This window comes from Castor canadensis, chromosome 3 (genome assembly GCF_047511655.1).
Source record: "Castor canadensis chromosome 3, mCasCan1.hap1v2, whole genome shotgun sequence".
Lineage (NCBI taxonomy): Eukaryota > Metazoa > Chordata > Mammalia > Rodentia > Castoridae > Castor > Castor canadensis.
Window position 1 is genome coordinate 124,835,307 of NC_133388.1, and position 27,485 is coordinate 124,862,791.

At 37.3% G+C, this 27,485-nt stretch overlaps 1 protein-coding gene across 5 annotated transcripts in view; it reads right to left on the reverse strand.

Annotated features, from left to right (window-relative positions):
* Nucleotides 1-24,899, reverse strand: part of Ythdf3 (YTH N6-methyladenosine RNA binding protein F3) — a 38,241-nt gene extending 13,342 nt beyond the window's left edge. For 2 of the 5 annotated variants that reach the window (XM_020182297.2, XM_020182298.2), the window contains exons 1-5: nt 24,533-24,785; nt 24,063-24,087; nt 20,815-20,960; nt 17,546-17,631; nt 4,406-6,004 (exon numbers count right to left, since the gene is read on the reverse strand). In XM_020182297.2, the coding sequence (XP_020037886.1) occupies nt 4,406-6,004; nt 17,546-17,631; nt 20,815-20,872 (1,743 nt within the window). In that variant the 5' untranslated portion in view covers nt 20,873-20,960; nt 24,063-24,087; nt 24,533-24,785. Of the gene's footprint in view, nt 1-4,405; nt 6,005-14,230; nt 14,355-17,545; nt 17,632-20,814; nt 20,961-24,062; nt 24,088-24,532 lie in introns of those variants that run through there. The other 3 variants (XM_074068599.1, XM_074068597.1, XM_074068598.1) reach the window with 3 other exon arrangements.
* Nucleotides 24,900-27,485: the final 2,586 nt, after the last annotated feature.

Consider the following 27,485-nt stretch of genomic DNA (forward strand, 5'->3'; position numbering starts at 1 on the left):
AGAGATCCAGATTGTGGTTAGCCCAGGCAAACAATTCATGAGACCCTATTGGAAAACGTCCAACACAAAAAAGGGGTGGAGAAGTAGCTCAACTTGTAGAGCACCTGCCTAGCAAGCATGAGGCCCTGAATTCAAACCCCAGTACACCACAAAAATAAATAAATAAAAATAACTATTATCTTCAGGAAGGTGAAAAAATAACTGCATGTGTTTACCCTTCCTCCCCATTCTGTACTAACTAGAATTAAATCTTTTATTACATTATTTGAATGAACAAATAAATAGTACAACGATTAAACCAATAAAGAAAAAATTGTATAACATTCAAACTTTGCAAGAGAGATCCTTCAAAGCATTCATTTCACAGTTGTTTAGTTAAAACCTCCAACGTGCTATGCGTTTTTCTAGGTGCTAAGGAACCAGCAGAGGAAAAGTTAATACTATTCTCATAAAATTTATATTCCAATGTGGACAAAGATTATCTAAAATTTTTATTTTTGTTTTTAGAGTCCCTCACTTTGCAAATGTCAACAGTTCCCAATTAAGGGCCCATTTTGTTTGTTAGGTTTGAAGGACCAGACAGACTATCAATAAGTAGACAGAGCAAGATACCAGAAGTCCTCAGAGGCAATACAAAGAATGATGTAAGAAATATTTGCTCTATTATACCAACAGTTACTAGGCACTATTATTTTTTCTTGAATTCCCTTTTCATTCTGCTAAAATACTTCTTTGACTCTTAAGACTATGTATGACAGGGCATAGTAGCACTTATCCATATCCCTGCTACTCTAAAGGTAGAGACAAGAGGACTGTGATTCAAAACCAGCCGGCAAAAGTTAGCAAGACACTATCTCAAAAACAAGGCAGGTGGGGAGGTAGGGAATAGGGGTTTTATGGGAGAGCAATGCAGGGGGTAAATCTAATTTAGATATACAGATATACTACAAGCACAAATGTAAATATCACAATGAACCCCTGCTGTACAACTATTATATGCTAATAAAAAAATTAAATTAAAAAAAGCCAGGTATGGTAACCCAGGCCTGTGCTCCCTCCCATCTACTCAGAAGGCAGTGCCTGGTCCCTAGCCCATGCAGTTAGCAAGATACCCTGTTTGGGGGTTAAAAAAAAAAAAAAATGAAAAAAGGATTGGAGATGTGGTAGAGCATCTGCTTTGCAAGTGTGAAGCTCTGAGTTCAAATCCTAGTCCTACCCCTGTCAAAAAAAAGAAAACAGAAGGTATGGCTGAAGAAGGAGAGCACTTGATAGGCAATTTAAAGACAAACTATGTAGCTAAATTCTTATAATCCTGAACTTTATTTTGCTCCTCCTTCCTCATTTCACTGGTGTAAATCAACAGATGTAATTCTATGTCCATGCTCTTCCATCTCAAAAAAGATTTTACATTTGAGTGTCCATGGTTGCAGAAATGAGAGTAGTGTTTATTCTGATTCTCCTTACTTTGTAGGTAGTTTTTTGCCTAGAAGGCTTTTAAGATTTTTCTCATTCTCTCTCTCTTTTTTTCTTTTTAATCTAAAACTACCTTGCTGATCATTTGATAAAATCACTCATCTGAAAACATGTACCTTTTGCTCTGGAAAGTTTTAGTCTTCCTACTAATCATTTTTTCCCCTGTATTTTTTAAACACTTGTTTGCAGAAATCCTAGGCCACTTCTCTTACCATATGTGCAATATGTGGATATTTCACTTTTTGTATTTTTATCTCTTTTGTTCCACATTTGGAGAACCTCTTTAATCTGAACTTCCAAATCATCAACTAGATCTAGTATATATTTTATATTTTAAATTATCTTCTGCTCCTTGATTTATTTCTTTTAATGAGTTTGGTTTTTGGTTCTTCTTTCATTAAGTTTCATTTTTAAAATATATGAAAATTATGTGTTCAAATCAAAGAATGAAGGTCAATACAAATACTAACTGGCAAGGATTTCTCCTTTAGTTTTAAATTTCACCAAAACCCTTCATTCTGAAATAGAGGTCATAATATTCTAAACTTTAGATAAGGAGGTAGGATATGTCAAATTAGCTCCTGCATAGGAGACTTTTTGGATGGATAAGCAAGCTGGAGGACTCTCATTGCCAAAATAATCAAGAGAGGGAAAAATCAATTAATTAAAACAATCAGGAAGGGAAAAAATTAGTTAATAAAAAAAAAATCCAGCAAAGATAAAAGGTGAAATTAGCCCTCAAAATCCTTGTCTATTATCATAAACAGGCTCAAAATTTTAAAGAAAAGAAAAGTCATGTGTGGCAGTATAAACATCTATAAAGCCAGCTCTCATAAGGAAGCCGAAGGATGGCAGTTGGTGGCTAGCCTAAACTACACAGTGAGTTCAAGTTCAGCAGCCAGCCACACAGGGAGACCCTATCCCAAAAAAATCAATGGATGAGGATGTAAATGCTCAGTGGTACAGTGTTTGCCTAGCATGCACAAAGCCACACAGCATTAAGTTCAACCCCTAGCACTCTCCCCTTTACCTAACCTCCCGCAAGAAAAGGTAAAAACAAAGCATGAACACAAAAATGAAAGAAAGAGTCATAATAGCCAGAAACCTAACTGTAAAATTCAAAACTATAAAACTTACATTAAAAAAAAAAAGGAAAAAAATCCTGCCCTATTTGGGGAAAGCAAAAATTTGTAGTCAGACTAGTATAAGCCTTCTAAATTTATTCCAAATCATTTTAACTACTCTAGATCCTTTGCCTGGTCACAGACTGGATCCTCTATTATGAAGAAAGGACTCTGGATCAACTATTAGAGTACTTTGGTTATATAAGAGAACATCCTTATTCTTAGGAAATACACACTATAGTGTTTTGGAGAAAAGCACCAAGATACATGGAACTTAGATTCAAGTGATTTCAAAAACAATTTGGGAAGAACAAACAGATTAACAGATTAATCTGGATAAAAGATATGAGTAAATTTAAAAACACACTTAGGAGGAAAGTGGAAGTTGTTTACAATGAATTTATATTAGCCACACAGATAAGAAGGTAGGGTGACATGCAGTGAGGAAAGTTTTGGTATCTCTGGTTGGGGTTATAAGCAGAATGTAGGGTACCCAGGACGTCATGATGTGATTTGTTTTTCCCTAACCCTTAATGCTGAGTAACTTATCAGCCACCTGTGTCTCCTCTTTCATTAAACGCCTATCCATATCTTTTGCCCATTTTTCTTTTGGGTCCTTTATTTTTCCCTTTTATTTTGGTGTGGAGGTTTTCTGTATATATATATACACATACTTTATTTTTTTTTTTTTTTTGGTGGTACTGGGGCTTGAATTCAGGGCCTCAGGTTTGCTATGCAGGTGCTTCACCACTTGACTCACTCCACCAGCCCTGTTTCATATTGGGTTTTTCCAGATAGGAACTATTTGCCTCAGGCTAGCTTCAAACTGTAATCCTGATCTCTGCCTCCTGAGTAGCTAGGGATTACAGATGTAAGCCACCAGTGACCAGCTGTATTGAGTCACAATACTAATCTTTCATCAGTTGTGTTCAAATTTTGTTCTGATCTTTTTTTTTTTTGGCCGTACTGGAGTTTGAACTCAGAGCCTACACCTTCAGCCATTCCACCAGCTCTCTGTTGTGAAGAGTTTTTTTTTTTTTTTTTTTTTTTTTGATATAAGTCAAGAACTATTTACCTGGTCTGGCTTCGAACCACGATCTTCCTCAGGAATTCTGCCTCCTGAGTAGCCAGGATTAGAGACACAAGCCACAGGTGTACTATCTATGGAAAATTCTGCTACTTGTCTATCCCCTCCATTCTCTATCCACCTAAAATCAGGACCCCCCCCCCCAATTTTATGTTAGTTTGGAACAGCAACATTCCCTGTTCTACCCTGTGATCAAATTCTAGCCAATGACACAAGGATGTATAATGTGTAATTTCAGGGATGCTCCCAGAGTTTTAAGAGGATGAAATAACAAAATGAGAAAGCAAATGCTACAAAGTCTAATTCTAAAGCTTATGCCCTACCAAATCTAACCTACTTTCTTAAAGTCAAATCTTCACTATATTTTTGTTACAAATGCCTGGATTATGCAAATTACAAAAGTACTCGTTTTATTTAAAAAAATCTATTTTCTCACAAATGTAAAATGAGGATAGTCCAACATTTATTTTAAAACTATCTGTTCAAATTTTAAATATATTTTCTCAAACAAATGATGTTCAAGATTAGTAAGCAGAAATGATTCAGATGGGGCACACTTAGACCTCAGTAAGGGTTTTTGTAGAGCTCTGTTTCTTAAGTGGCTGAGTTCCCTCAGAATGTTCTTTAACTTAGAATGTAATATCAAGAAGCATTAAAGGATACCCTCTCCATACACTCCACTCCTGAGGAAGCCCCCAAACAACAATTGCTGTGCTCTTACCCTACGCATGGCTTCCTCCTCTTCTTGACGCTTTTCGTAATGTGCAAAGTCATCAAAAATTGAGGTGGTATGCTTGAAAGTAGCAATTATTTTAAGCACTTGCTTCGCTTTTTCTAGGGGTACTTCTTGAGTGTCCCTTGAATTGGTTACTGGTTTGTTGTCATTATTTTCTAAGCGAATATGCCGTAATTGGTTATTGGGAACATCTTTGACAAAGATCCATTTAACTTCAAATTTGCCCTTCCACTTATCCTGAGACCAGACACCAGCATATGCATTATAGTCCACAACAGACTTCATTTCAGCCACTCCACAAAAATGTCCACTGCCATTCACACTGAAGAGTAAATAGAGTGGGCCTTTCCCATTTAAGGAACGGTAGGCTGCATCCAAACGCTTATTACCATGCTCAGTACTACACCAGATAGAGTACTTAATGGAACGATGTATGTCATCCTCAGAATAGCTTTTAATTATAAACACACGTCCATTCTTCAGGTTCCAATCAAAGTCTTTGGGATTATAGTTGTTTATGGCCTTTAGCTTTTCCAGCACTGGATGCACCTCTACACTAGAAGGTGAAGCGCTGACAGGTACGACACCTAAACCAAAGTTTTCACCACCCGCTCCATTGTTCTGGTTGAAGCCTGCTCCCCTGTTCCGAGGAGCTACCCAGCGATTCTGCAGCTGCTGTTGTTGGGGCTGCACTTGGTGAGGCTGGGCCTGTGGCTGAGGTCCTTGTTGCTGCTGTGGTTGTGGTAGCTGAGGCTGCTGTTGAGGCAGTTGGCTTTGCACCAATGGTGGTGGTTGAATTAATGGCTGAGGCTGCTGGATTATAGTTTGAGGAGGCAGAACTGGTTGGGTTGGTGGAGCCTTTACCACTGACCCCTTTTCATCCCAAGTTCCAATATTCATGTTGTGTTTTATAGGAGGTGGTGGCACAGCAGAACCCCCAATTCCCACATTGCCCTTGGGTTTAAGTTTCGGTTGAGGTTTGGCAGGCTTTCTGGCAATAGCAGCCCAGGAGGTTGGTTTAGGTGCTGCACTGCTAACTGGGGGCACACTATTGGTTGCAATGCTAGTCATACCACTGCTGCTCAAGGCTGTACCTACAGTTTTTGTCACTGCAGCTGTCAGGTCACCACCAATTTTCAGTCCAGTCATGCCTTGCTCAATACTGCTAATGCCAGGCACCTTACTCAAAGTATCATTGCCAAATCCAGCCTGTCCATCAGTAATAGCTCTCCCAAGAGAACTAGGTGGATAGCCATAACTGCTACTATAAGCAGAACTTTGTGTTGATTGTCCCTGAGATCCACTTGTCCCCCACGTAGAGAAATCAGCATTACCAGGAAAAAAGTTAAATCCATGTTGACCAAGAAATGGAGGGGTATTTCCTAATGCCCCAGGTTGACTAAAAACACCATCTGGTATATAATGATGTTCTCCATTACTCATTTGTCCATAGGTTGTCAGATATGGCATAGGCTGGTCTCCAGCCGTGGACCATGCTGCTTCCCCAAGTGAATATGGAAATCCAATGGATGGAGCATAGTAACTAGGCATATATGGATCTGACATTGGTGGATAGCTGTTACTCTGCAAAATAGAAGACCACAATCAGTAGTGAAATGTCTTCCTAACAGGATGGGAGAGAAAAGCATCTGAAAGACTAAAATCAGTTTTAAATAAATGAAGGCAATCTACCTATACTAGATACACAAATTAAAATTTCAAATCACATCTTATCAGCAGAAGTTTTCAGATGAGTATTCTGGGTTTTTTTGAGAAAAGGTCTCACTATGTAGCCCAGGTTGGCCTTGAATTCACAAACCTCCTGCTTGAGCACACCCCCCTGCCCAGCACTGGAATTATAGGCATGAACCACCACTCTCAGCTGCAGATGAGTATTTATATTTTTTAACACAATATAGGGATTTTTAGGAGTGAGGGATACAAGTGGAATTGATATTGAACTTGATTGCTTGAAGAATCAAGTTCAATTGAATTGAACTTGATTGCTTGAAGAATCAAGTTCTCTGCCACAATTTTACAATACTGCAATTTCTCCAAAAAAGCAGATTTATCTACAGATACAAAATTATCATTTATAGCCATCTATATTTTAAGCTACTGACATGTTAAAACACTTACATCCAAAAATTAAATAAACCTGAAAACACTATCAAATACAGAAATTAAATTGCAGTCATTCTGTGCAGTCATTTGAATTTTGTGCTTTCATTAATAAAATGGAGAAATCTACATTCGGAGAAGAAAAAAGATTCAAGATTCTGCTGATAGCATGATCCCACATTGTTTTTTTGTTTTGTTTTGGTATTTCCATTTAGAAAAGGAAATAGAGGCTGGGAGTGGCTCAAGTGGTAGAGCACCTGTCTAGCAATCTTGAGGCCCTGAGTTCAAATCCTTATCTTGGTTTCTTAAGGTTGGGTTGAGATAACAGAAGACCTTTTCTCTACTTCCCAAATTTTGTACAAAACTTACAACTTTCTTGATCAGGATGTTTTAAATTTAGAAACAGCAAGTTCTTCATTTTTTCCCAGAATTATGACAATCAAATAACATTATTTTGAATACTAAGTAAGCATGCATTGAGTAATTTCCAAAAAGACCAAGACATCAAATTCTATTACTAAAAACTGTTACAAACTAATGCAAAAATAAAATATTTCAAGGATTTCCCCTGAAAATGAGTTTATGTCAAAAAAAAAATCTGATTAAGATTTTTTTTCAATTTTTGCTTTAGGTGTGATTTTTAGACCTTGGACAGTTCTTTAGAATTTGCAGAATGGTGCAAGGTAAAAAAAAAAAAATTGAATAGGACAATCAGTACCCGCCCCCCAATGGTCAATACTGTTATGGTTGACTATCTACTAAATTTATATATACATTCTAAGTTTCCTGGAATCAAGTTCTTAGCTCAATTATTTTCTGCTGCTACATTTTGGAGGACTATTCTGTACCTACTTTTTCCAAAAGAAAGTACTGATGTACCTTCGATAAGGCTGAAGGTGTTCCTCAGTGGTAGAACATTTGCCTAGTTAATATGCATGAGGCCAAGTTTAACCCTCAGTCCCACACAAAAACAAAGGTAGTGTATCAATATAAATGTGTGACAACATTGCAATATGCTACATGGAACTCACAAACATCATTAAAAACTGAAATGTTTTATTATTACTACTTTTCTCTTAGTGCTGGGGATTAATTCAGGGCTGGTCTACCATTGAGCTATACCCCCCCCCCGCCCTTATTACAAATACTAAGTTACTTGTAACACTTCAACTATTGCAACTATTGCAGAACAGTGCAAGGTAAAAAACCACTGTCTCTATTGAGAAAGTTAATGTAATATGGTGTCTTTTGAAGTGATTCTTTGATCCTCTAACTAAAACTAAAATAACTTCAGAATCAAACAGAGGTTACATTTAAGTTAACAACTCTGGCCAGGGACAGTGGCTCAAGTCTATAACTCTATAATCACAGAGGCCAGTCCAGGCAAAAAGTTTGCTATACCCCATCACAACCAATGGCTACATGCTGTGGTATGCCTGTTATCATACCTATACAGGGCAGCATGAACAAGAAGATCTAGTCAAGGCCAGCCAGGGCCTAAGGCAAGATCCTATCTCAAAAACAACTAACAACAGGGCTGGTAGAGTGGCTCAGTGGTAAGAGCACCTACCTACTAAGCATGAAACCCTGGACTAAACGCCCAGTGCTGCTCAAAAAAATGACAACAACAACAAAAACTCTGAAGATCTACTGGGTATTACTTATAAAACTGACTTTAAAAGGACCAATTTTATAATCCTAGTACTCAAGACAATTCCAAGGTCAAGGCCAGCCTGGGTTTCATAACTCTCTCAAATCCAAGACAAAAAAAAAAGTGGGGGGTAGCAGGTAAATAAGGGAGAAAGATGAAAGGGTGAACTTAACGAAGATACATTGTAAGCATATAAGGAAGTGTCACAAATCCCCTCAAACACTAATAAAAATGTTGGGTTTTTTTTTTTTTTTTAAATAAAGAAAAATTCACGGACTGGGGCATGATTCATGTGGTAGAGTACCTGCCAAACTACCAAATACTTAGTTCAAACCCCAATACTACAAAAAAGAAAAATAAAAAACCCAAATCTGTCACTTGTTATTGTGTAAAGAAAAACAAAAAAATCATAAAATGATTTTTCAAATACATTTCATATTAAGAATATATTACTGCATTCAAAACTATAAATTCATGTGTTACAATTTGCTAATTTAGTTACATACATTCTTCAGCTTTACTGAGTAACTGTGATTCAAAATATACTCAAATAAAAAAGATACATATAGTCAAAGAAAACTCACAATATTAATATGAAGTGAACCACTACAATAGCATCATTTCAGGAATACTGACAGTTATATTTAAATATGCCTACAAAGAGAAGCCTGAGGGGAGCTCAACTATATAAGGAATGGTTTTTAAAGGGAAAAAAAAATCTTGAAATTAATGAGTAGGCTTTTCATAACTATTTGAAAGTAATTTAAGCAATTTCCTTTCAAAAGTCAAGGCTTTGGTTTTGGCTTTACTAAGAACAGAGTTGCAGGGGCTGGGATGCAGCTGGGTTGGTAGAGCACTTACCTAGCATGTACCGGCCCTGGATTTGATCCCCAGCATAGCAAAAATAAATAAAATTTTTTTTTAAAGTTTTAGTAGAGCTTACATTGTAATCTCTGTATTAAATGCAAATTAATGTATGTTTTGCTGAATGTAAGACAGGTTTTTTCAACTGCCAACTAAGTGAAATGAGAGGAATGCACCTGAGTATTTATTGAAGAGGAACAAAATTTCTACTCAGTGATAACGGAAATTAACTCAAAACTTAATCCTACCTTTTCACTCCAAGTTAGTTATGAGATAAAATTTATATCCAGTCCATCTATTCATCATTTGGAAATTGTTCAGTAAGTGAAATCTTATTATGTCTTTGAAAGGTATACTACCTTTAAACACAGTGATGTGAAATGTCTCACATTTTCTCCATACTCAAAGAGCTAAATTAGAAGAGGAAAACGAACAGTAACATGCAAATGTTAAAATGGTACAATAAGCCAGGTCCATGCCTATAGTCCCAACACTCAGGAGGATGAGGTGGAAAGACCTTTCACATCCAGGAGTTTAAGATCAGCCTGATCAACATAGTGAGACCTCCATCTCCAAAAGAAGAAAAGAAAGGTACTACTCACTGGTTATAATTAAACATATTCGTTAGAACAGATCCATAAACCCTTTACCTATAGCACAAATACTGAAAAACAATCTGGAGAGGCCATCTAATGTAAGGTTTAAGTGGAGTTATAAGAATCCAGGTTCTATTGTCAGCCCAGATACTTACAGCCTATGTGGAAGGTAACAGGTAACTTAAACTATAAATTGTTTTCCCATCTCTTAAAATAAAGATATCACACAATCTCACTTCTGGATATTTACCCTCAAAACTTTTAATCACTATGTTGAAGAAATGTCTACAATCTCGGGCTGGGATGTAGTTCGGTGGTACAGCACTTGCCTAGCATGCGTGAGGCCCTGGGTTCGATCCCAACACCAAAAAAGAAAAAGACAGAAAAAAAAAAAAATGTCTACAATCTCATGTTCACTGCAGTACTGTTTTGATACCCAAGGTAAAGAATCAACCTAAATGTCCATCAACAACTGAATGGATAGTCTGGCACCGGTGGCTTACACCTGCAATCCTAGCTACTCAGGAGGCAGAGATCAGGAAAATCTCATTTAGAAGCCAGCCCCAGGCAAACAGTTCTCAAGACCCTATCTCGGAAAAAAAAAAAAAAACCATGATATAAAAAGGGGTGGCAAAATGGCTCAAGCAGTTAAGAGCACCTGCCTAGCAAGCATGAGGCCCTGAGTTCAAACACCAAAAAAAATAAAATAAAATAAAATAAAAGTGTGGTATATACATACAATTGACTAATACTCAAAACTGAAAAGGACATCTAATATGCATTGAATTAGAAAACATTATATTAAGCGAAAAGTCTGGCACAGATCACAAATTCTCATTAAAAGCAAACTACTCACAGAAACAGAGAATAGTGGTTAGAGAGACTGGGAAGTACAGATGATGGTCAAAGGGTATAAAATCTCAGGAGGAATATGTTATGTGTGGTTTTTTTTACTTACACAAAATATAATTAATATAGTTAATAGTTAACATAATTTGATATCTTTCAAAATTACTAACAAATTTCAAGTTCTCTCCTCACCAAAAAAATGCTAAAATATTTGGGGTGTGTGACAGATTAACTAGCTTGATTTAATTATTTTACATGGGAAATCATAACATTACTTTGACTCCCATGAAGTTTTGCAATTACAAATAATCCAAATTGCCCCTGAAGGTCAACACAAAAGTAAACTCAAGAACAGAAAAACTTACAAGTGAAACACGTATCCTCTATCTGCAAGTTGACTTGGGTTACACAGATATGTGTATTTGTCAAATCATCAACAGAATTCTTGTGTTTGTACATTTTATCATGTAAAAAATTTACTTCAAAAGAAAAACAGTGTGCTGGCAGAATGGCACAAGTGGCTAGCAAGTGAAAGGCCGAGTTCAAACCCCACTAACACACACACACACACACACACACACACACACACACACACACACAAATTTAACACTACTCAATATGAACTACTTAGGGGAGTTTATCAAGTTTGTAATTCATTTTGAAATGCATAAAAGAAAAACATTAACAAAAGATAGAAGGAGGGAGAAATATTTGATAAAACATGATTAAATGTTAATGGCAGAATCTAGAATATATATACATGTGTTCACTATAAGTATCATACATTATTTCTTAACATTTGAAAATCTTTGCAATAACCTCCTAAAAAGGGAAATAAAAATACACTGTCTAGGACACATGTCTAGTTTTACTTATTAATGCAGTTAAATTTATCTTATACCATGTTTGTCTGGTTTTTTTTTTAATCAGTAATGGTTTGATAGTCTTAAAGACAGAGGCTCAATTCTTCACACTCCAACTTCCTATCTGAGTGATCTCATCAGATCATTTAATTACTTCTTTGTTTATAAAATGAGTATATGCCTTCTGCTCTATTTGTGAAGATTTTCTTGATGGTGGGGACTGAACCCAGGGTCTTGTGTATGCCAAGCCCTTGTCTACAACTGAATTATACACCCCCAGCCTATGAAGATTTTTTAAAAACTTCTTTGCTAATTGCAAAGCACTGTAAGCAAAATACAGTATTCTACAGTATTCAAGTCTAGTCTTTTACCTTAAGGAATTTTCCCCAGTATAAACAGCAAAATTTTTTTAATGATTAAAATAATTATGATTCTTTAGCTTTGTTATTCAAAACAATTCTTTTTGCTTTTTGCAGGGGGGAAGGTACTGGAATTTGAACTCAGGGCCACACACTTGCTAGACAGGCCCTCTACCACTTGAGCCACTCTACCAGCCCTTTTTGTGATGGGTTTTTACAAGATAGACTCTCTAGTACTATTTGCCCAGGCTGACTTCAAACCTGGATCCTCCTGATCTCTGCCTCTGGAATAGCCAGGATTATAGGCATGAGCCATGGCATCCAACAAAACAATTCTTTTCCTTTTAAAGAAAACTTAAAAATAATAATAAAAAAAAGTTCATGGATATTGTTCTGACCTTAGAACATTTTAATACAACTCAATTATAACTTAATTGAGTTTTTCAGTTATAACAACTTAATATACATTTTTATTTCATATATATCCAATAAAACATTTGGAAGGCGGGAGATGGCTCAAGTGGTGAAGAGCTGGCCTAGCATGCACAAGGCACTGGGGTTCCATCCCCAGTACTACCCAACCTCCCCAAAAATTAGATGTTTTAAAAGATCAACAACAGCATTTCGGCACAGAGAAAAATGAAGACTGTTTGCAATTAAGAAACTTCGAAACTTCTGTGGCACAGTCTGTAATCCCAGCACACGAGAGAATGAAACAAGTTTTCCAGGACAACCTGGGCTGCACAGCAAGACCCTTTGCCTCAAATAAACCAAAATAAAACAAACAAATGAACAAACAAAAAAGCTAATTTAATTTTAAATTAAAATTTTAAGTAGTGTTCAGTCTGTTTTTAATGACTGTATGATTTCTTCTATTACTGTACTTTTCAAATAGTATAACTTATGATGGGTTTGCTGGTATATGCCTGAGATGTAAGCACTCAGGAAGTTAAGGCAAGAGGATTGTGAGTTCAAAACCAGTATAGGTGCTAAAGTGAGATCTAGTCTCAAAAAGGAAAAAAGATTTTAAAAAGGGCAATTTTTACAATTAGTCATAAACATGTTATAAGAAAAAAAAATGTGTCATATATAATAGAATCTGAATGCTTCATCAAATATAATACGCTGTTCTCTAATTCTATCAGATAACCTAACCCATTCACTCATTTTAATGAATGCCTACTCTAAGCAGGATACTATGCCAGTCACTGGGAAAAAAAGAATGAAGAACAGTCTCCTACTTGGAGCACTTTACTCATGTAAAGTGAGAAAGACATTTATTTACTGATATATACTTTACTGAATTACAGAATACTTTACATTCACATTTTCAGGAAATACTGGTAAGCTGTATTTTCCTAAGCTTACAAGAGATGAAGTAAAGAAGAAACTGGAGCCTTTTAAATGCACTGATATAACAGGTATCCACTCTTGTGAACCTAAGATAATTTCTTTTTTTTGAGACAGGGTCTCGCTATATAGTCCAGTTTGTTAAACTCACAAACTTCCTACTTCTGCCTCCCATATGCTAGAATTAAAGGTATGTGAAAACATGTCCAGGAGGTAAATTTTTTATTAACATTAACAATGACACAATCAGACTTAGATTTTAAGACTGCTGAATGCCAGTATCAAGTTAGCATTGAGGAAATCAGTTACTCCAATAAGGTCAATAGACACTGGTAAAGAAAACCACAATTAACAGCAGTTATGGCAGAACAGAAAATAAAATCCAAATACTATTTTGTTTTCTAAATTCCCTATACTTCTCTGATACACATACCAGATTTATGTACAAATTACATGGCATCTTACAGAAAACTGAAACAGGAATTTTTAAAATCAACTTTGTCACCAAGTTATTCTAAAGAACTATAAAGAACCAATTTTAAGAACTGAACCACTGACATTTAAAATTACAAAACAAGTGGTAGAATGCCTGCCTAAAAATACAAAACAGGCGCGAGGTATGGCTCAAGTAGTAGAGTGCTTACCTAACAAGCCCTCAGGCCCAGTACCACTAAAACAAAATTACAAAACCACCATAAGAAACTGAATACTACAGGGTATAGGGATGTAGTTCAGTGGCAAAGTGCTCGTCCAGCACGCTTGAAGTCTGGGTTTGAGCCTCACATCACACACAAAAAAATACAAATTAAAGGAAAAAGTAAAAACTTATGCTATACAGGACTAGAAAGGCCAATAACACATCCCTAGGTTGGCTCTGAATTAGATCTAACTATATAAAACAACTTAAATAATTACCCAAAGTTATTATGCCCATTTCCACAAAAACATTCATTTTTGTTATTTGTAACTTCAAAATCCGATGAATTTAATTTTAAAAGTTACATTTCTTTTTCCCATTTTTTATTTTAGCTAGGTAGTTATGAATCACTTAAGTTCTTACATAATCTCCCTTTAAGGGTAAAAATAACTTTCAATTTTTCTCTACAACAACCACAGTTTTCAACTTCTATACTATTAGTACTCTTCCAAGTACATGCCTTGTTAGAGAATCATTTTTGGTTCATCCTAGCTATTCAGGAGGCAGAGATCAGGATTCGAAGACAACCTGGGCAACAGTTCATGAGAATCTATCTCAAAAAACTCATCACAAACAAGGGCTGGTGGAGTAGTTCAAGGTGTAGGCCCTGAGTTTGAGCCCCAGAACTGCAAAAAAAAAAAAAAATTTCTGAGGGCTGAGGTGTAACTCAATCTCAGCAGTAGCACATGCTTAGTATACATTTGGCCTGGTTTCAATTCTCAACACACGTATAAAAGATTTTTAATAAAAAATGATTTTTTTCACAAAAAAAGTGAAATCTAATGCAGAACTCCAATACGTAAAATGGACAAAACGCAGAGTTGCCATACCAATGGGATCTAAAACACCCTCCCCTGTTCTCCCCTTGTCAGCTTCTGAAATGCTTGGGCAGAATGACAACAATCTTTCAGATGAAAACTTTTCTTGGGACCAAAATCCTTCTAAGCCCTTGTGACAAATAAGGAAGATATGTAAAATATCTGTTACCAAGTAAAACAAGTGAGACAGTTCTTTCAAGCACCAATTCCCAAACTGTCTTTTACAATCCACAAAAATTTCTTAAAGAGTGACCAGCCAGGTGCTGGTGGTTCATGCCTGTAATCCTAGCTACTCAGGAGGCAGAGATCAGAAAGACAGTGGTTCAAAGCCAGCCCAGGCAAATAGTTTGTGAAACCGTGTCTCGAAAATACCCATCATGAAAAGGGCTGACAGAGTGGCTCAAGGTGAAGGGCCTGAGGTCAACCCTAGTACTGCAATAAAAAAAAAAAAATTTTTTTTAAGTGACCAAGCCTAGAGATGGCCCTAACAATGTATACACATGTAAGTAAATGTAAAAACGATAAAATAAAATTAAAAAAAAAAAAAAAAAGTGACCAAGTCAGAGGAACTTCGTATTATATTCTCATTTTAGGAATTCATGTTATATTTTAATATAAAGTAAAAATATCAAATACCAAAAAAAGGACAATTGTTTAGACCAATAAATTTCCTTTAGGTACCTGATCATGGAATCCTTTGTTTTGTGGTACGGCACTTGAACTCAGGGCCTTCACCTTAAGCCACTCTGCCAGCTCTTTTTTTTGTAAAGGGTGTTTTTGAGATAGGGTCTCACGAGCTGTTTGCCAAGGCTGGCTTCGAACCACAATCCTCCTAATCTCTGCCTCCTGAGTAGCTAGGATTACAGGCATGAGCCCCAGTGCCCAGCATATGGAAGCCTTTTCAAAGAAACATTTACTATACCTCATAATATTAGAAAGCCTCAAAAAAAAGGAAAACAGTGTCATAAGGGATATTAACTGATATTAATGTATGAGCCAAAACATTTTTAAAAAACTGTATTTAAAATGTGCATATTTCACAACAAATGATCTTCTACTTTTCAGTGATGTATTTTTTCATAGCCCTTAGGTAAAAGAGTAAATTTGTTACTGAGATCATAAAATTTAGGTTACAAAGGCATGGACTTGCTTTGGTACACTGTATGCACATAGGGTTATTATAATGAAATCCCCTTGTATTAATGAATGGTGTATTAAAAATACAGTAAAAATGAAAATTCTAAAAGCTATGAAGAAATAAAATGTGGATTACATAAATGTGAGATCAATTTTTTCATTCTTTAAAGAGTAGACAAACTTTTACAGGTTTTACCACCAGTTTTAGTTCTTTATGATTTACTTATTCCTCTCCAATGTATGCTAGGGATATAGCTCAGCATAAAGAGGTTATGGAGAAATGACCAAGAGGTAGATCAGGTTGAACACAACCATAGCTCGCCATAATCCAAAAAATATTTCTACATTCCACAAACTGTTAACCACTTTTTGTTCAAATTTTCTCTGTAACTGCACCACTAAGATCTGTAGTGATATTTGGCTCCTTATTCTTTCATTATTTTAAAAACTAGGTTAACACTTCAGAATACATTTTCCTCTTTTTTTTTAAAGCAAAACAACAAAATCAACAAGTTTCATTCCAGATTACTCTAATGAAACTGACTTATATTGAAATTTTATTTTTAAAATTTGTTTATAGCTGTGACATATTTTTAAAAACAGGAATGGATGAAAAAAAATGGCAAACCAATACCAAATACCATTATCTAGTTTTTCAATGTATGAATTACTCATATATACAAATTCAAAAAAGCTAACAGGGGTTAGGGGTGTAGCTCAATGTTGGTAAAACAGAAAATACTACATTTAACCAAAATTTTCATACACACTAACTCTCCACATTAAAAATCACTACCTAATTAAGCCTTCCTATTTCCTTTGGTTGCCAAGATACGGCAGTGACACTGAAGATTAAACTAGGGCTGGAGGAGTAGCTCAAGTGGTAGAGTGCCTGCCTAGCAAGCACGAGGCCCTGAATTCAAACCCTAGTACCAACAAAAAATAAAAGATTAAACTATCTCAATGTTCTGATGATATACGAACTTCTATGTAGAACATGCTTGCAATAGTGACTACTCTGTGAAACTTGGTGGGGGGCAGGGAAGAAAAGAGAATAATAAAGCATCAACAGCATTGAAATACAAAACATCTGTGAAATTAGAAGATTAACAGTATGTATTGAAAGCTGCTGAATAATGGGGGTGGAAGGCAAGGAGTAAGAGAAAATAATGGAAGGGTTTGAACCAATGAAAGTAAAGTATACTCACAGCGGGGATACATCAAGAAACCCCTTTGACCATTAATTTAGGAATTAATAACAAAAGACAGGACTGCAAAATAAGTATAGTATACATGGGTTAGGGAGGTATGTGTGGAAGGGGGGATGAATGAAGGAGAAGGTGAGGGAATATGGTTGATAGACTTCATATACTTATATGAAATAGAACAGTAAGATCTCTTATAATTGCTTTAAGTGTGGAGAGGAGAGAGTCAAGGGGGAGAGACAGTGGGGGTGATCTAATCAATGTACAATGTAAGCCTATTCGGAATTGTTACAACAAATACCCTCACACAGTGAATATATCCTAATAAAAATGGAAAAAAAAAAAAACTATTTCAATGTTCAGAAAAAAATCTAACCTTAATGCTCATCTTTCAAATCTTTAATGTTTTATAACCTAGTTTTAGCCACCTACAACCTCTGGAGGAAACTGTCTTCGGCCATAAACCTACAAATATTATTCACCACATGCAGGCACACTAGATGAATTAACTCATGTTACGGTTAGTCTCTTCAATTAAAATATCTAGCTGAAAAAACAAGTTAATACCAAAATAAACTTTAATTTTCTAAAATTTAAAACTATCAGAAAACTTACCTGATTTGTCTGGCTACTTAAGTATGGCTCAAAATCATCATCATTTACAGCATCTTTTTGATGAATCGAACCGTTTTGTACTGAAACTAAAAAAACATTTATATTAGAAGTATTGTAATTGTCTTTATGAAACTTAGTCAGCCTAACATGTTTAATACTTTTCAAGCCAACTCAGAATGAGTAACTCTTAGTTTTATTTTTTTATTTAACAGTGCTATTAAGACTAAGTATTATTAACAAATAAATTTATTTATAGGAGAAAACTAATTTCTTAGGATGCCATTAAAACAAGAGACAAAGGCTGTCAGAGTGGATCAAAGGGTATGAATGCCTGCCTACCAAACTTAAATTTCTGAGTTCAAGCCCCAGTGCTGCCAAAAAAAAAAAAAAGAGAGCGAGACAAAGGGTAGATGGCTACAGGCTATGCGAGGGAGCTAGCCAGTAAGTTTTATTTTAAATACAAATATTTATTTGCCATAGAAAACTTAGAAATTTTGTGATGTATAACCCCAAAATTATGTAAACACAAACCATATAAATACTTCCCCTTACCAAAAACTTCAATAACCCAATTTCAACACTGTAGTTAAATAAAAATGTTGGAATGGATTCCCTAATCCGGTAGGTGAATTTAAAATAACTAGTGAAGTAGTATTGTAGACAATAGACAGATTCCTGAATGTTCACTGCCTTTAAAAGTCTCCCCAATCGCCCAGGCTGGTCTTAAACTCAGGATCCTACTGACTCAGCCTCCCAAATCCTGGAATTAGAGATGTGCACTACCACACTTGGCCTTGAAATAATTACTTTTGATCTCAAGTTCCAGTTCATGTATTCTATGTCTCCAAAGAAGGCAGCTAACCCTCACTTGAAAAAACACTAACATGAATAAAGATAATTATGAAAAATATAAATAAAGAAGGCCTTAAACCAGGTGTGGTGGCACATGTCCATAATCCCAGCACACAGAAGGCCCAGTCAGGAGGATCTTGAGGTCCGGACTACACAGTGAGTTCCAGGCCAGACTGGAATAAATAACGAAACAAAATCAAAGGCCTTAATTTTAAATCTAAAACCAGCCAGGCTCCAGAGGCTCACACCTGTAATTCTAGCAACTCAGGAGGCAGAGATCAGGAGCATCGTGGTTCAAAGCCAAGCCAGGCAAATAGTTCAGAGACCCTATTTCAAAAAAACCCAAAACACACACACACACACACACACACACACACACACCACACACACACACACCACACACCACACACACACACACCACACACCACACACACACACAAAATGACTGGTGGAATGGCTCAAGGTGCAAGCCCTGAGTTCAAGCCCCAGTACCGCAAAAATAAATAAATTAATTAATCTAAAACTATGAAGACTAACTGGGGATGTACAGCTCAGTGGTAGAGCATGCGCTTAGTATGCAGGAAGGCCCTGGGTTTATTCCCCAACATCAATAAGAATACTTTTACATGAAAGCACAAATACAATTAAGACAGCAAAAATAACCATGATTACTGGGACTGGGGCTGTGGCTCAAGTGGTAGAGCACCTGGCTAGCAAGTGTGAGGCCCTGAGTTCAAATCCCAGTACCACAATAAAAAAAAACTGAAACATACAAAAAACAAGTCAGAGAATAACTTAGAATGTCACATTTGTTCCATAAATGCTCTACAAAACTATACTCTGGACACTGTCTTAGAGTGGCTATTTGCACAAAATACAAAAGAAAGTCCTTAGGGCTGGTGGAGTGCCTCAAGTGGTAGAGCACCTGCCTAGCAAGCCTAGCTAGCTGAGGCCCTGAGTACAAGCCCCAGTACTGCCAAAAAAAAAAAAAAAAACACCCTGGATTTGAATTCCAAGTCCACTACTGGTGAGACAGCTGATCTCCAGTAGTGACTTAACCTCTCTAATCCTGATGACTATTCTGTTCATGAAATTTTTAATCTCATCTTAGTATTAAATGACAATTTTCAACAATCTTGGATATTATTACACTATATATTACAAAAGCCAAACAGGACTAAATATGAAACCACAAAACAAAAACAGACAAGTGTTGTTAGACTAAAACTTGATATGGCAGCACTACATAAATATACTTCTGAAGCATGAGACAAGAAAAGCTGAAAGTTTCTATTTGATATCTGAAGATTTAGTGATCAAAACTACATTACAAAATATTACAATTTAACATCAGGGGTGAAGGGTTTAAGTGTGTGTTCCTCTATAATATCAACATTTTCATCACCTCTTAATTTTGCCACGAGTTTAAATCACCTAAAAAGTAGTATTAGTTAACAGTGGCTTGGAAGAAAAGGTAAATTCCTTGCCATTAAATGAGCAGTAGTGATCACACAAAGAAAATGCAACTCTGATTCCTCAAAGTAGACCTCTAGAATACTACATCACTCCTTAGAGGCCAAAAGAGTCACCTGAAGGTCAATTTCATCCTGAGTCCACTGTAGTTTAACTGTATTTGGTAAGGACTGCACCTGACCTAGGTTTGAGCTAAATGTACCCCCCCACCCCAGAATTTAAATATGTTAATAGCCACTAATAACAAAAATAGAGAGGTTGCCTTAGGATATATACAATGCCATTTTAAGGGTTGATCTAATCACTGTACCACAAAACATTCTGGTAGTGATCAAAGATAGTAATGTAGCAGTGTGCCCATGGCTCATGGCTGTAATCCTAGCTACTGGGGAGGCAGAGATTGTAAGAAGGCCAGCCTGGGTAAAGAGTTAGCGAGACCCTGTCTCCAAATAAATGGACTAGAGATGTGGCTCAAGTAGTAGAGTGCCTGCCTTGCAAGCATGAAGACCTTAGTTCAAAAAACCCAGTCCCACAAAAAAAAGGAGGGTAGTGATGCATGGTATTTTGGGTCTCAAAAAAAAAAAAAATTCACCATTGGTCTATTACACTAGCATATATTATAATACTTAAAACAGCTAATTATTTTGAAATTACAATCCTACAATAGCAACTAGAACCTCAGGTATCTGGTCCATACTGCTAACATATTTAAAAAATACCTACTTAAAAGACTACTCCAAGTAAGGTATTAACTAGCCCTTGAGTTTCAGAAGCACACATTTCTTAAAGAAATTCAACTGTCTTATAAAGACTTTAGTTTCTGAACATTATTTAATGACCATCTAATGTTCTGGAGACTGAAAGCCATTAAATAGCAATGAAATCCAAGTCAGTGCCACAGACTGTAAATGTTCTTCAGGGGGAAAAAAGAATGGATGACTTACATGATTCTTCGCCTGTTTCCTCTGCTCTATGAAGCAGAGTCAAATCAAGATAGAACATGGGCCTTAGAAGCCAGGTGATTCTTTGCTCTGGTCCTGACTACATCAAGTTAGGAAAGTCAACAGATGTTTGCATCATGTTTTCCCACCTACAAAAACAGTGACAATACCATGTACCCTCTATCTCCTTACAGGAATGTTGTGAGGATCAATAATAAAATGAAGCCTAAAATAACAACAATAAAGAGTTTTAAAATCACTTGGGGGAGGATAACAGGAAAATTTAACAGAATATTGTCAAAATATTTCTACCACTTTTCTTAAACATTAAAATTTAATCAAATTCAACCTAATTCCTTTTAAACTATAGCTATATAAAATTATGTATACAATCCCTCTGTTGGAAGGGGAAGGAGAAAAGAGGTGGGGAAAAGATACTGTCTTTTCCATGTATTGCTTACTTACAAATTTAAGGGACAGGATAAAGGAGCCCTAAGATAGCATCTGATACTTTCATATGTAGTGCTCACAAGTAAAAGCACAGCACCCTTTATTTTAGCAAGCAAAAACTCTACATGCTAATAAATAAAATATAAAGTCAGTATTAGATTATAAACCAACAGATAAATAATTATCCTTCAATTTCAACTATCCTTGCCATGTATTATAAAGAGTTCTGACATTTCACATAGGGACAACCTATTAAACCAAGAATTGTAATACTTCAAAAGCATTTTTACCTCAACAAAGAGAATGATTAAAGCCAGGTATGAGGCTAACACTGTCAACTAAAGGTAATTCAGAAAACACAACATCTAAATTCATAATAAGTCAACTGAAAAATATTGTACTTGCAAAACTGACACCAACTTCTCAGGTCATGTGTTTTCCATAAGTTTGCTAAGTTCTGAATTAAAGATTACTATTTATAATTTTAGAATACTGAGGTTGAGAGCAAGAAAAAATAGCTATAAATTTGGATGAATAAAAGCAAACAGAATTATTACAAAACACTTTCACTAGTTTGAATATCAAGTCAGCTAAGGCAAGAATTTTTCTCAAATACACAGCTACTTACATTGTTATTTCATGGCTGGCCCTGACATGACTGTTTACTTCTCAACAAATGCATACAAATAGAAGCAATGTACATGTGCTTGTACATTCTACCACTTTGTACATTCTGCACTTGTACCATCTACCACTTTAAAGCAGTTTACATGACTACCAAGACTCTTAGGCCAGTAGCTAGTTTTTTTTCCCTCAGAAGGGGAGAAGAAATCCAGCAAATAAATGGCTACTAGCACAAGAAACTACTGTAATTAAAACAATAGGATTTATAGCTAGAATTGTGATTTATATTTTATAAAGGGGAAATTGTGACAAAAAAGGTATAATTGTGTTCAAGCTCACTTAGCAAGTCAGTAGCTACAAGAAGTATTAGACCTTAGGACTGCAAAAAAATCCCAATCATCCTATCCTTGAATAAAATTGTGAAGTGAACAAAAAAAGAAAAGAAAAACTTTTGAAATAAAGAAATATTCAAATAAATGGCTTATATTTGTATACAAAATCAGATGTGATACTTATGGGTTAAACATTTTTAAATAACCAAAACCCATTTAGTCATTATGTGATGTTTGTTAACTAATTTATAATATCAGTAATAATATGTAATGTAATTAACTGGTAATTTATATCTATACTATCAGAGGTCACTTAGGCATATCTAAATGAAATAATCTTGTCCTCAATCAAGTTTATAGGACTATATCACTAGCTTACAAAGCTCTAGTTGATCTATTTTGTTTTATCAAACAAGTTAAATATTTTATGGAATGTGTGTACTTACCTTAAAGCAGGCAACACAAAATACTTAGTATTTCATAAAGCCTTGCAAAATGCCACCTCCCCACAGATCTAGGATAAAATAATTTATGCTAGGCAATAAAGACCACAAATTTCACAGATCTCCAAGTCTATATGCCTCCTAATGGGCATACTAGCAAAAATAAGAAACTAATGGATCATTTCTTTTAAATTTATAAATTTTAATAACTCATTTGAACACTACCCAATTCTGAGGCTTATGCTTGCAGCACAGAAAAAAGCTCTAAAAATAAAGTTGAAATTCTAAAAATTAAAATTTCTAAATGTTTATACACTTAAAGAAAACATCTTTAAAACAAAACAATAGATTTGTTACTTAATACAGTGCCATGTATTGGGCATGTACAAGTTCTTATGTAAAAATGTAGAACAACACAAGAAATTAATTTGTGTGTATGTACTCCTTTTCAAATTGGCCAAATTTATAATAACAATTAAGAACCCTAAGAAGAACTTAAAAAACACTAATAAAAACATTGAGCTTACATGTAAAAAGCTATCACGAATCTTATTTTCTAAGTGATACTTTATTACTAAACAAAGAACAGTATTATTCTATTTAGTGCCATTTCAAGCACTATTACAAAATGTTATCAACATATAATCCACTGTAATGTTATTTAATTGGCACTATCCCAAGAATGCAGTTACTGTGCTACACTAATGTCATGTGATTGTCATGTTTCAATCAGCTGACTACATTGTTTCACATTAATAAATACAAACCATGCCCAAGTTTTAATGCTTTACTTGCAATGGTACTTTTACTTTACTGAAGCTTAAATCATAATCCTAGCAGAGATACAAATTATTTCCTTCTTAGTCCTTGTAAAATACCAGATTGAGTCACACCTTGTAATCAGGATTATATAGCAAAATTACATGCTTGTCCAGTTACGAGTTCCTTCGTGTTGTTGCCTTAGTGCATTGACTTCTTTTATCTTCATTAATGTGACATGGAACATCACGTGAACTGCAAGCTTCACGTAATCCAGACATGTCAAACAAGTCCACTTTCAGAACATACTTAACTTGTATGTATGCAGAAATTTTGCGACACAACTTACATAACCAGATAAACTAGAATACTAAAGAAATACCACTACATTCACAAGGATACCTATTTAACTGAACTAACTACAGCTCAGACAGCTGTTTCTTCTACCAGTTCGGTTTCCTTCAAAAGTGGCTTCAGAGCAAGGACCTAACCAAAGTTTTGGCTGTCTTAGCTGTGATGGACGTTTTTCTGATCCTATATTAAAAAAAAAAAAAAAAAAGCAGAAACAAACAAGAAAACCTGAACACAATTACAGTTCTCAACACAGAAGTAACAAACAAAAATAGCCAATATCCAAACTCACCTTTATTTCCTTGCCCTTTAGGTCTCTGTGTAGCAAGATGAAAGGTGGGGTAAAAAGGAAAAAAAAAGAAAAGTGTGTTAACCAAAAACAAGTTATTTTAAACAATCCGCGTAGGAGCAAAGCCCCCCACACCTCCGCAGCCGCCCCCCGCGTTTAAACCTCCCACCGCCACTCGCAAGCGACCGCCAGGCACGCGGGTCTCGGCCCCACGCGGGCCGCGTCCTCGGGCCCTGGGAGCGCTCGGAGCTTCCGTGCCCGCACGCGGGGCCCGCCGTCCGTCCGCCGCACCGCGCCCGTCCTCGGCTCCGGCGCAGGGGCCCGCCCGTCCGGGCGGCCGCACCGCAGCAACTTGCGCCCGGGCACCGTTATGGAGCAGGCAGCGGCGGCGACGGGGAGGAGCCGGAGCTCCACGCGAGGGTGGAGCTCTGGGGCTCAGGCCTTCGCGGAGCCTGGGGCCTCTGCTCCCTCACCTGATCCACGCTAGTGGCTGACATGCTTCACCGCAACCCGAGAGGAGCCGCCGCCGCCGCCGCCGCCGCCGCCGCCGCCGCCGCCTGGGCCTCTCTCTCCCCGTGCACTCACAGCAGTTGGCTGCCGCCGCCCCCGGCGAATGATTGTTCCAGCCGCCGCCGCTGCAGCCGCTCGCTGAGAAACCAGAAAGCGGGCCTCGCGCTCGAGAGTCGGCGGAAAGGGCCCGTCTCTTCCGCTTGCACGCTCCTCTTCTCCCTCTCGCTCGCCGCTTCTCGGGTCCACAATGGCGGACAGACCCCGTAGTCTCACTTCCGCTCCGAGCTTCCCTGACCTTCCGCTCTCCACTCTGACGTCCGCACTCACCTCGCTCTTCCTCCCCCGCCCTCCCGCCACCGACCTTGGCTCCGCCTCCGCATCGTCACGTCATCGGAGACGCGGCCCGCGGGGCCGACGCGGGACGCATGCGCCGTTGGGGGGGGAGGGGAGCCCCTGGGCTTCGGGCGGGAGACTTGTTTCGGTCTGGTTTAGGGATAGTGGGACACGGCGGAGCTGGGACCGCAGAAAAGTGTCCAGAGCCTATTCCTGCACACCCTGGGCAGGAGGTGGCTCCTGGCTGGGAAAGTAGAGCCCGGTCAAAGGGGCACTCGGCGCCCTCTTTGCGGCTGGCGGAAGGGAGGCCGGGAGAAACTCAGCCGCCGCGCCCGCCCGCCCCCGGGAAACCGGCTTCCGTGTCCGAGTATCGCCGGAGCGCCAGAGGCCACAGGAGGGCTGCGCGGGCGGCCAGGTGACTTAGCCGCCCTCGAGACAGCGTTGTTGGGTTGTCCCCACATGCCAGCACGTGCAGCGAAAGTGGCTGGCACTGACGCACGTAAGAGCAAATATGTGGCGCCAACTGTGTTCTCACTCTTCAAAGCCTAGGAACATCAGAAATAGCTTAATGCAACCCTGATCTTGAAGTCGAACTTGGCTACCCCACTTACTTGCGTTTATACTTTGTTTCCTCGCCCCTTAGTTTGCATTTTATGAATGAACAAAGTTGCCTTGGAAAAGAGAAACAGTTGCAGGAGTTTTTCCGCACTTAAAGGAAGGGAAAGTTAAAACTGTTACTTTTTAATATATTGACAAAAACCAAAGGAAGCTAGCTCATTTGCAACATGTTGACATTTTTATTGACATCTCTTTTGCAATAAAGACAATTCTTTGACTTTCAGGTGTAGTGCAGATTCCTTGTAAAGAAATAATTTCACTTTCCAAGGCCTTTGATATTTCAAAGACGTCTAATTTAACTGCTAGTTCAGGAAGTATAAAATTATAAAATCACAGGATTACAGAATTATGCAATATTATAGAAGTGCGGAATGACAGAACTGAAACATCTTGAGAAGCCACTTTTCATATAAATAATAAAGTAGCATTTTTAAGTTCTAGTCAGCCAACTTCCCTTGCTCTCCCATTCTTTGACACAGGTCCCAGACCAAGCACCCTTGCATTTCCCAAGACTCCCATCATCCTGTCAGTTGTTGCTTTTAATCTTTCCAATTTCTCCATCCTCCACTTCTACAATGACCAATTTAGTTTTCAAGAGATTGCTGGCACAGGCACTGAGCTGAGGGATTCAGAGATAATATTCAAGAGAAAACATATGAAAATTTGCAGGCCTGACTTTGATCCTTAGAAGCACAGCTTTGGAATTCAGTCAATCTAAGTTTGAATATTGGCCAAGAAATAATTTATAACCTTGGGAAAGTCATTAAACTTAAGCCTCTCATGAGTAAAATAAAGCCTTAAATGTACAATTCATGGCACAGTAAGCTTTCCACAAATTGTATGGCTATGTACAGCTAAATCCAGATTCCATTGGTAAATGATTCCCAAAATGAGAATAAATAGCTTTCATTTTTTTGAGTATTCATTAAATGTCAAGCGCTGTAATAATCATTTAAATCCTCACAGCACTTTGTGGGTTAAGTGCTATAATAAAAACTGACATAGTGAAGGTAAGAAATAAACCCAAGCCAGATGCCAGTGGCTCATACCTGTAATCCTAGCTACTTGGGACACTTAAATCAGGATTGTGGTTTGAGGCCAGGCCAGGCAAATAGTTCCAGAGATCCTATCTTCAAAATTACCAAAGCAAAATGTACTGAAGGTATGGCTCAAGCAGTAGAGCACCTGCCTCCCAATTGTGAAGCCATGTTCAAACCCCAGTCCCAACAAAAGAAAAAGAAATAAACCCAAACAACACAGCTGATTAGTCACTGTGAGAGCCGAAATGTGTAGTTTGACTCTAGACCTTATATCTAGCCACCATATAATACTATTCTAATGAGTTTCTGCTGTCTTTCATTCTCACCCTTTAGTCAGACTCCCTATGTCCTTTCCTCCTAACAATAAGGTTTGAAGTTGCTGAATAGAGTGCTAATGACCCTCTGATATAAATTCATCTAATTTTTTCCAGTGCTAGAAATCATACCTAGAGCCTTCAGCATGCTAGGCAAGTGCTCTACCACAGACCTAATACACCTAACCCTCTAACAATTTTTTGAGGTACATCTTAGGAACTACTTAAAACCATCTCCAGTGCCTCCAACAGTCTGTAGATGATGTTTTAGAAAATGCTGCTAGATTGTAGACAATATTGTACTGTCCTTCAAGGTTGTGGGTATATCAACCTTGTGGTCAACACAGTGTTGTGTAAAGCTTGGAATAAAAAGTCAGGCTGGATTTGGGACCACATTTGCCACTCAGCCTTGGTGCTCTTATGTAGTGAAGTTCCATTCTGCAGAACGGTAGGTAACTTCTGGTTGACTACTTGTTTACATTCAAATTAGGCTTAACTACAAGTGGCATCAAATTCAAAATAACAGGAACTTAAGATAGTAGGCTGTTTTTTCTCAAACAGAAGTAGTCCAGAGGTAGTCCAGGGTGTGAACTGTTATAGTGGCAGATATC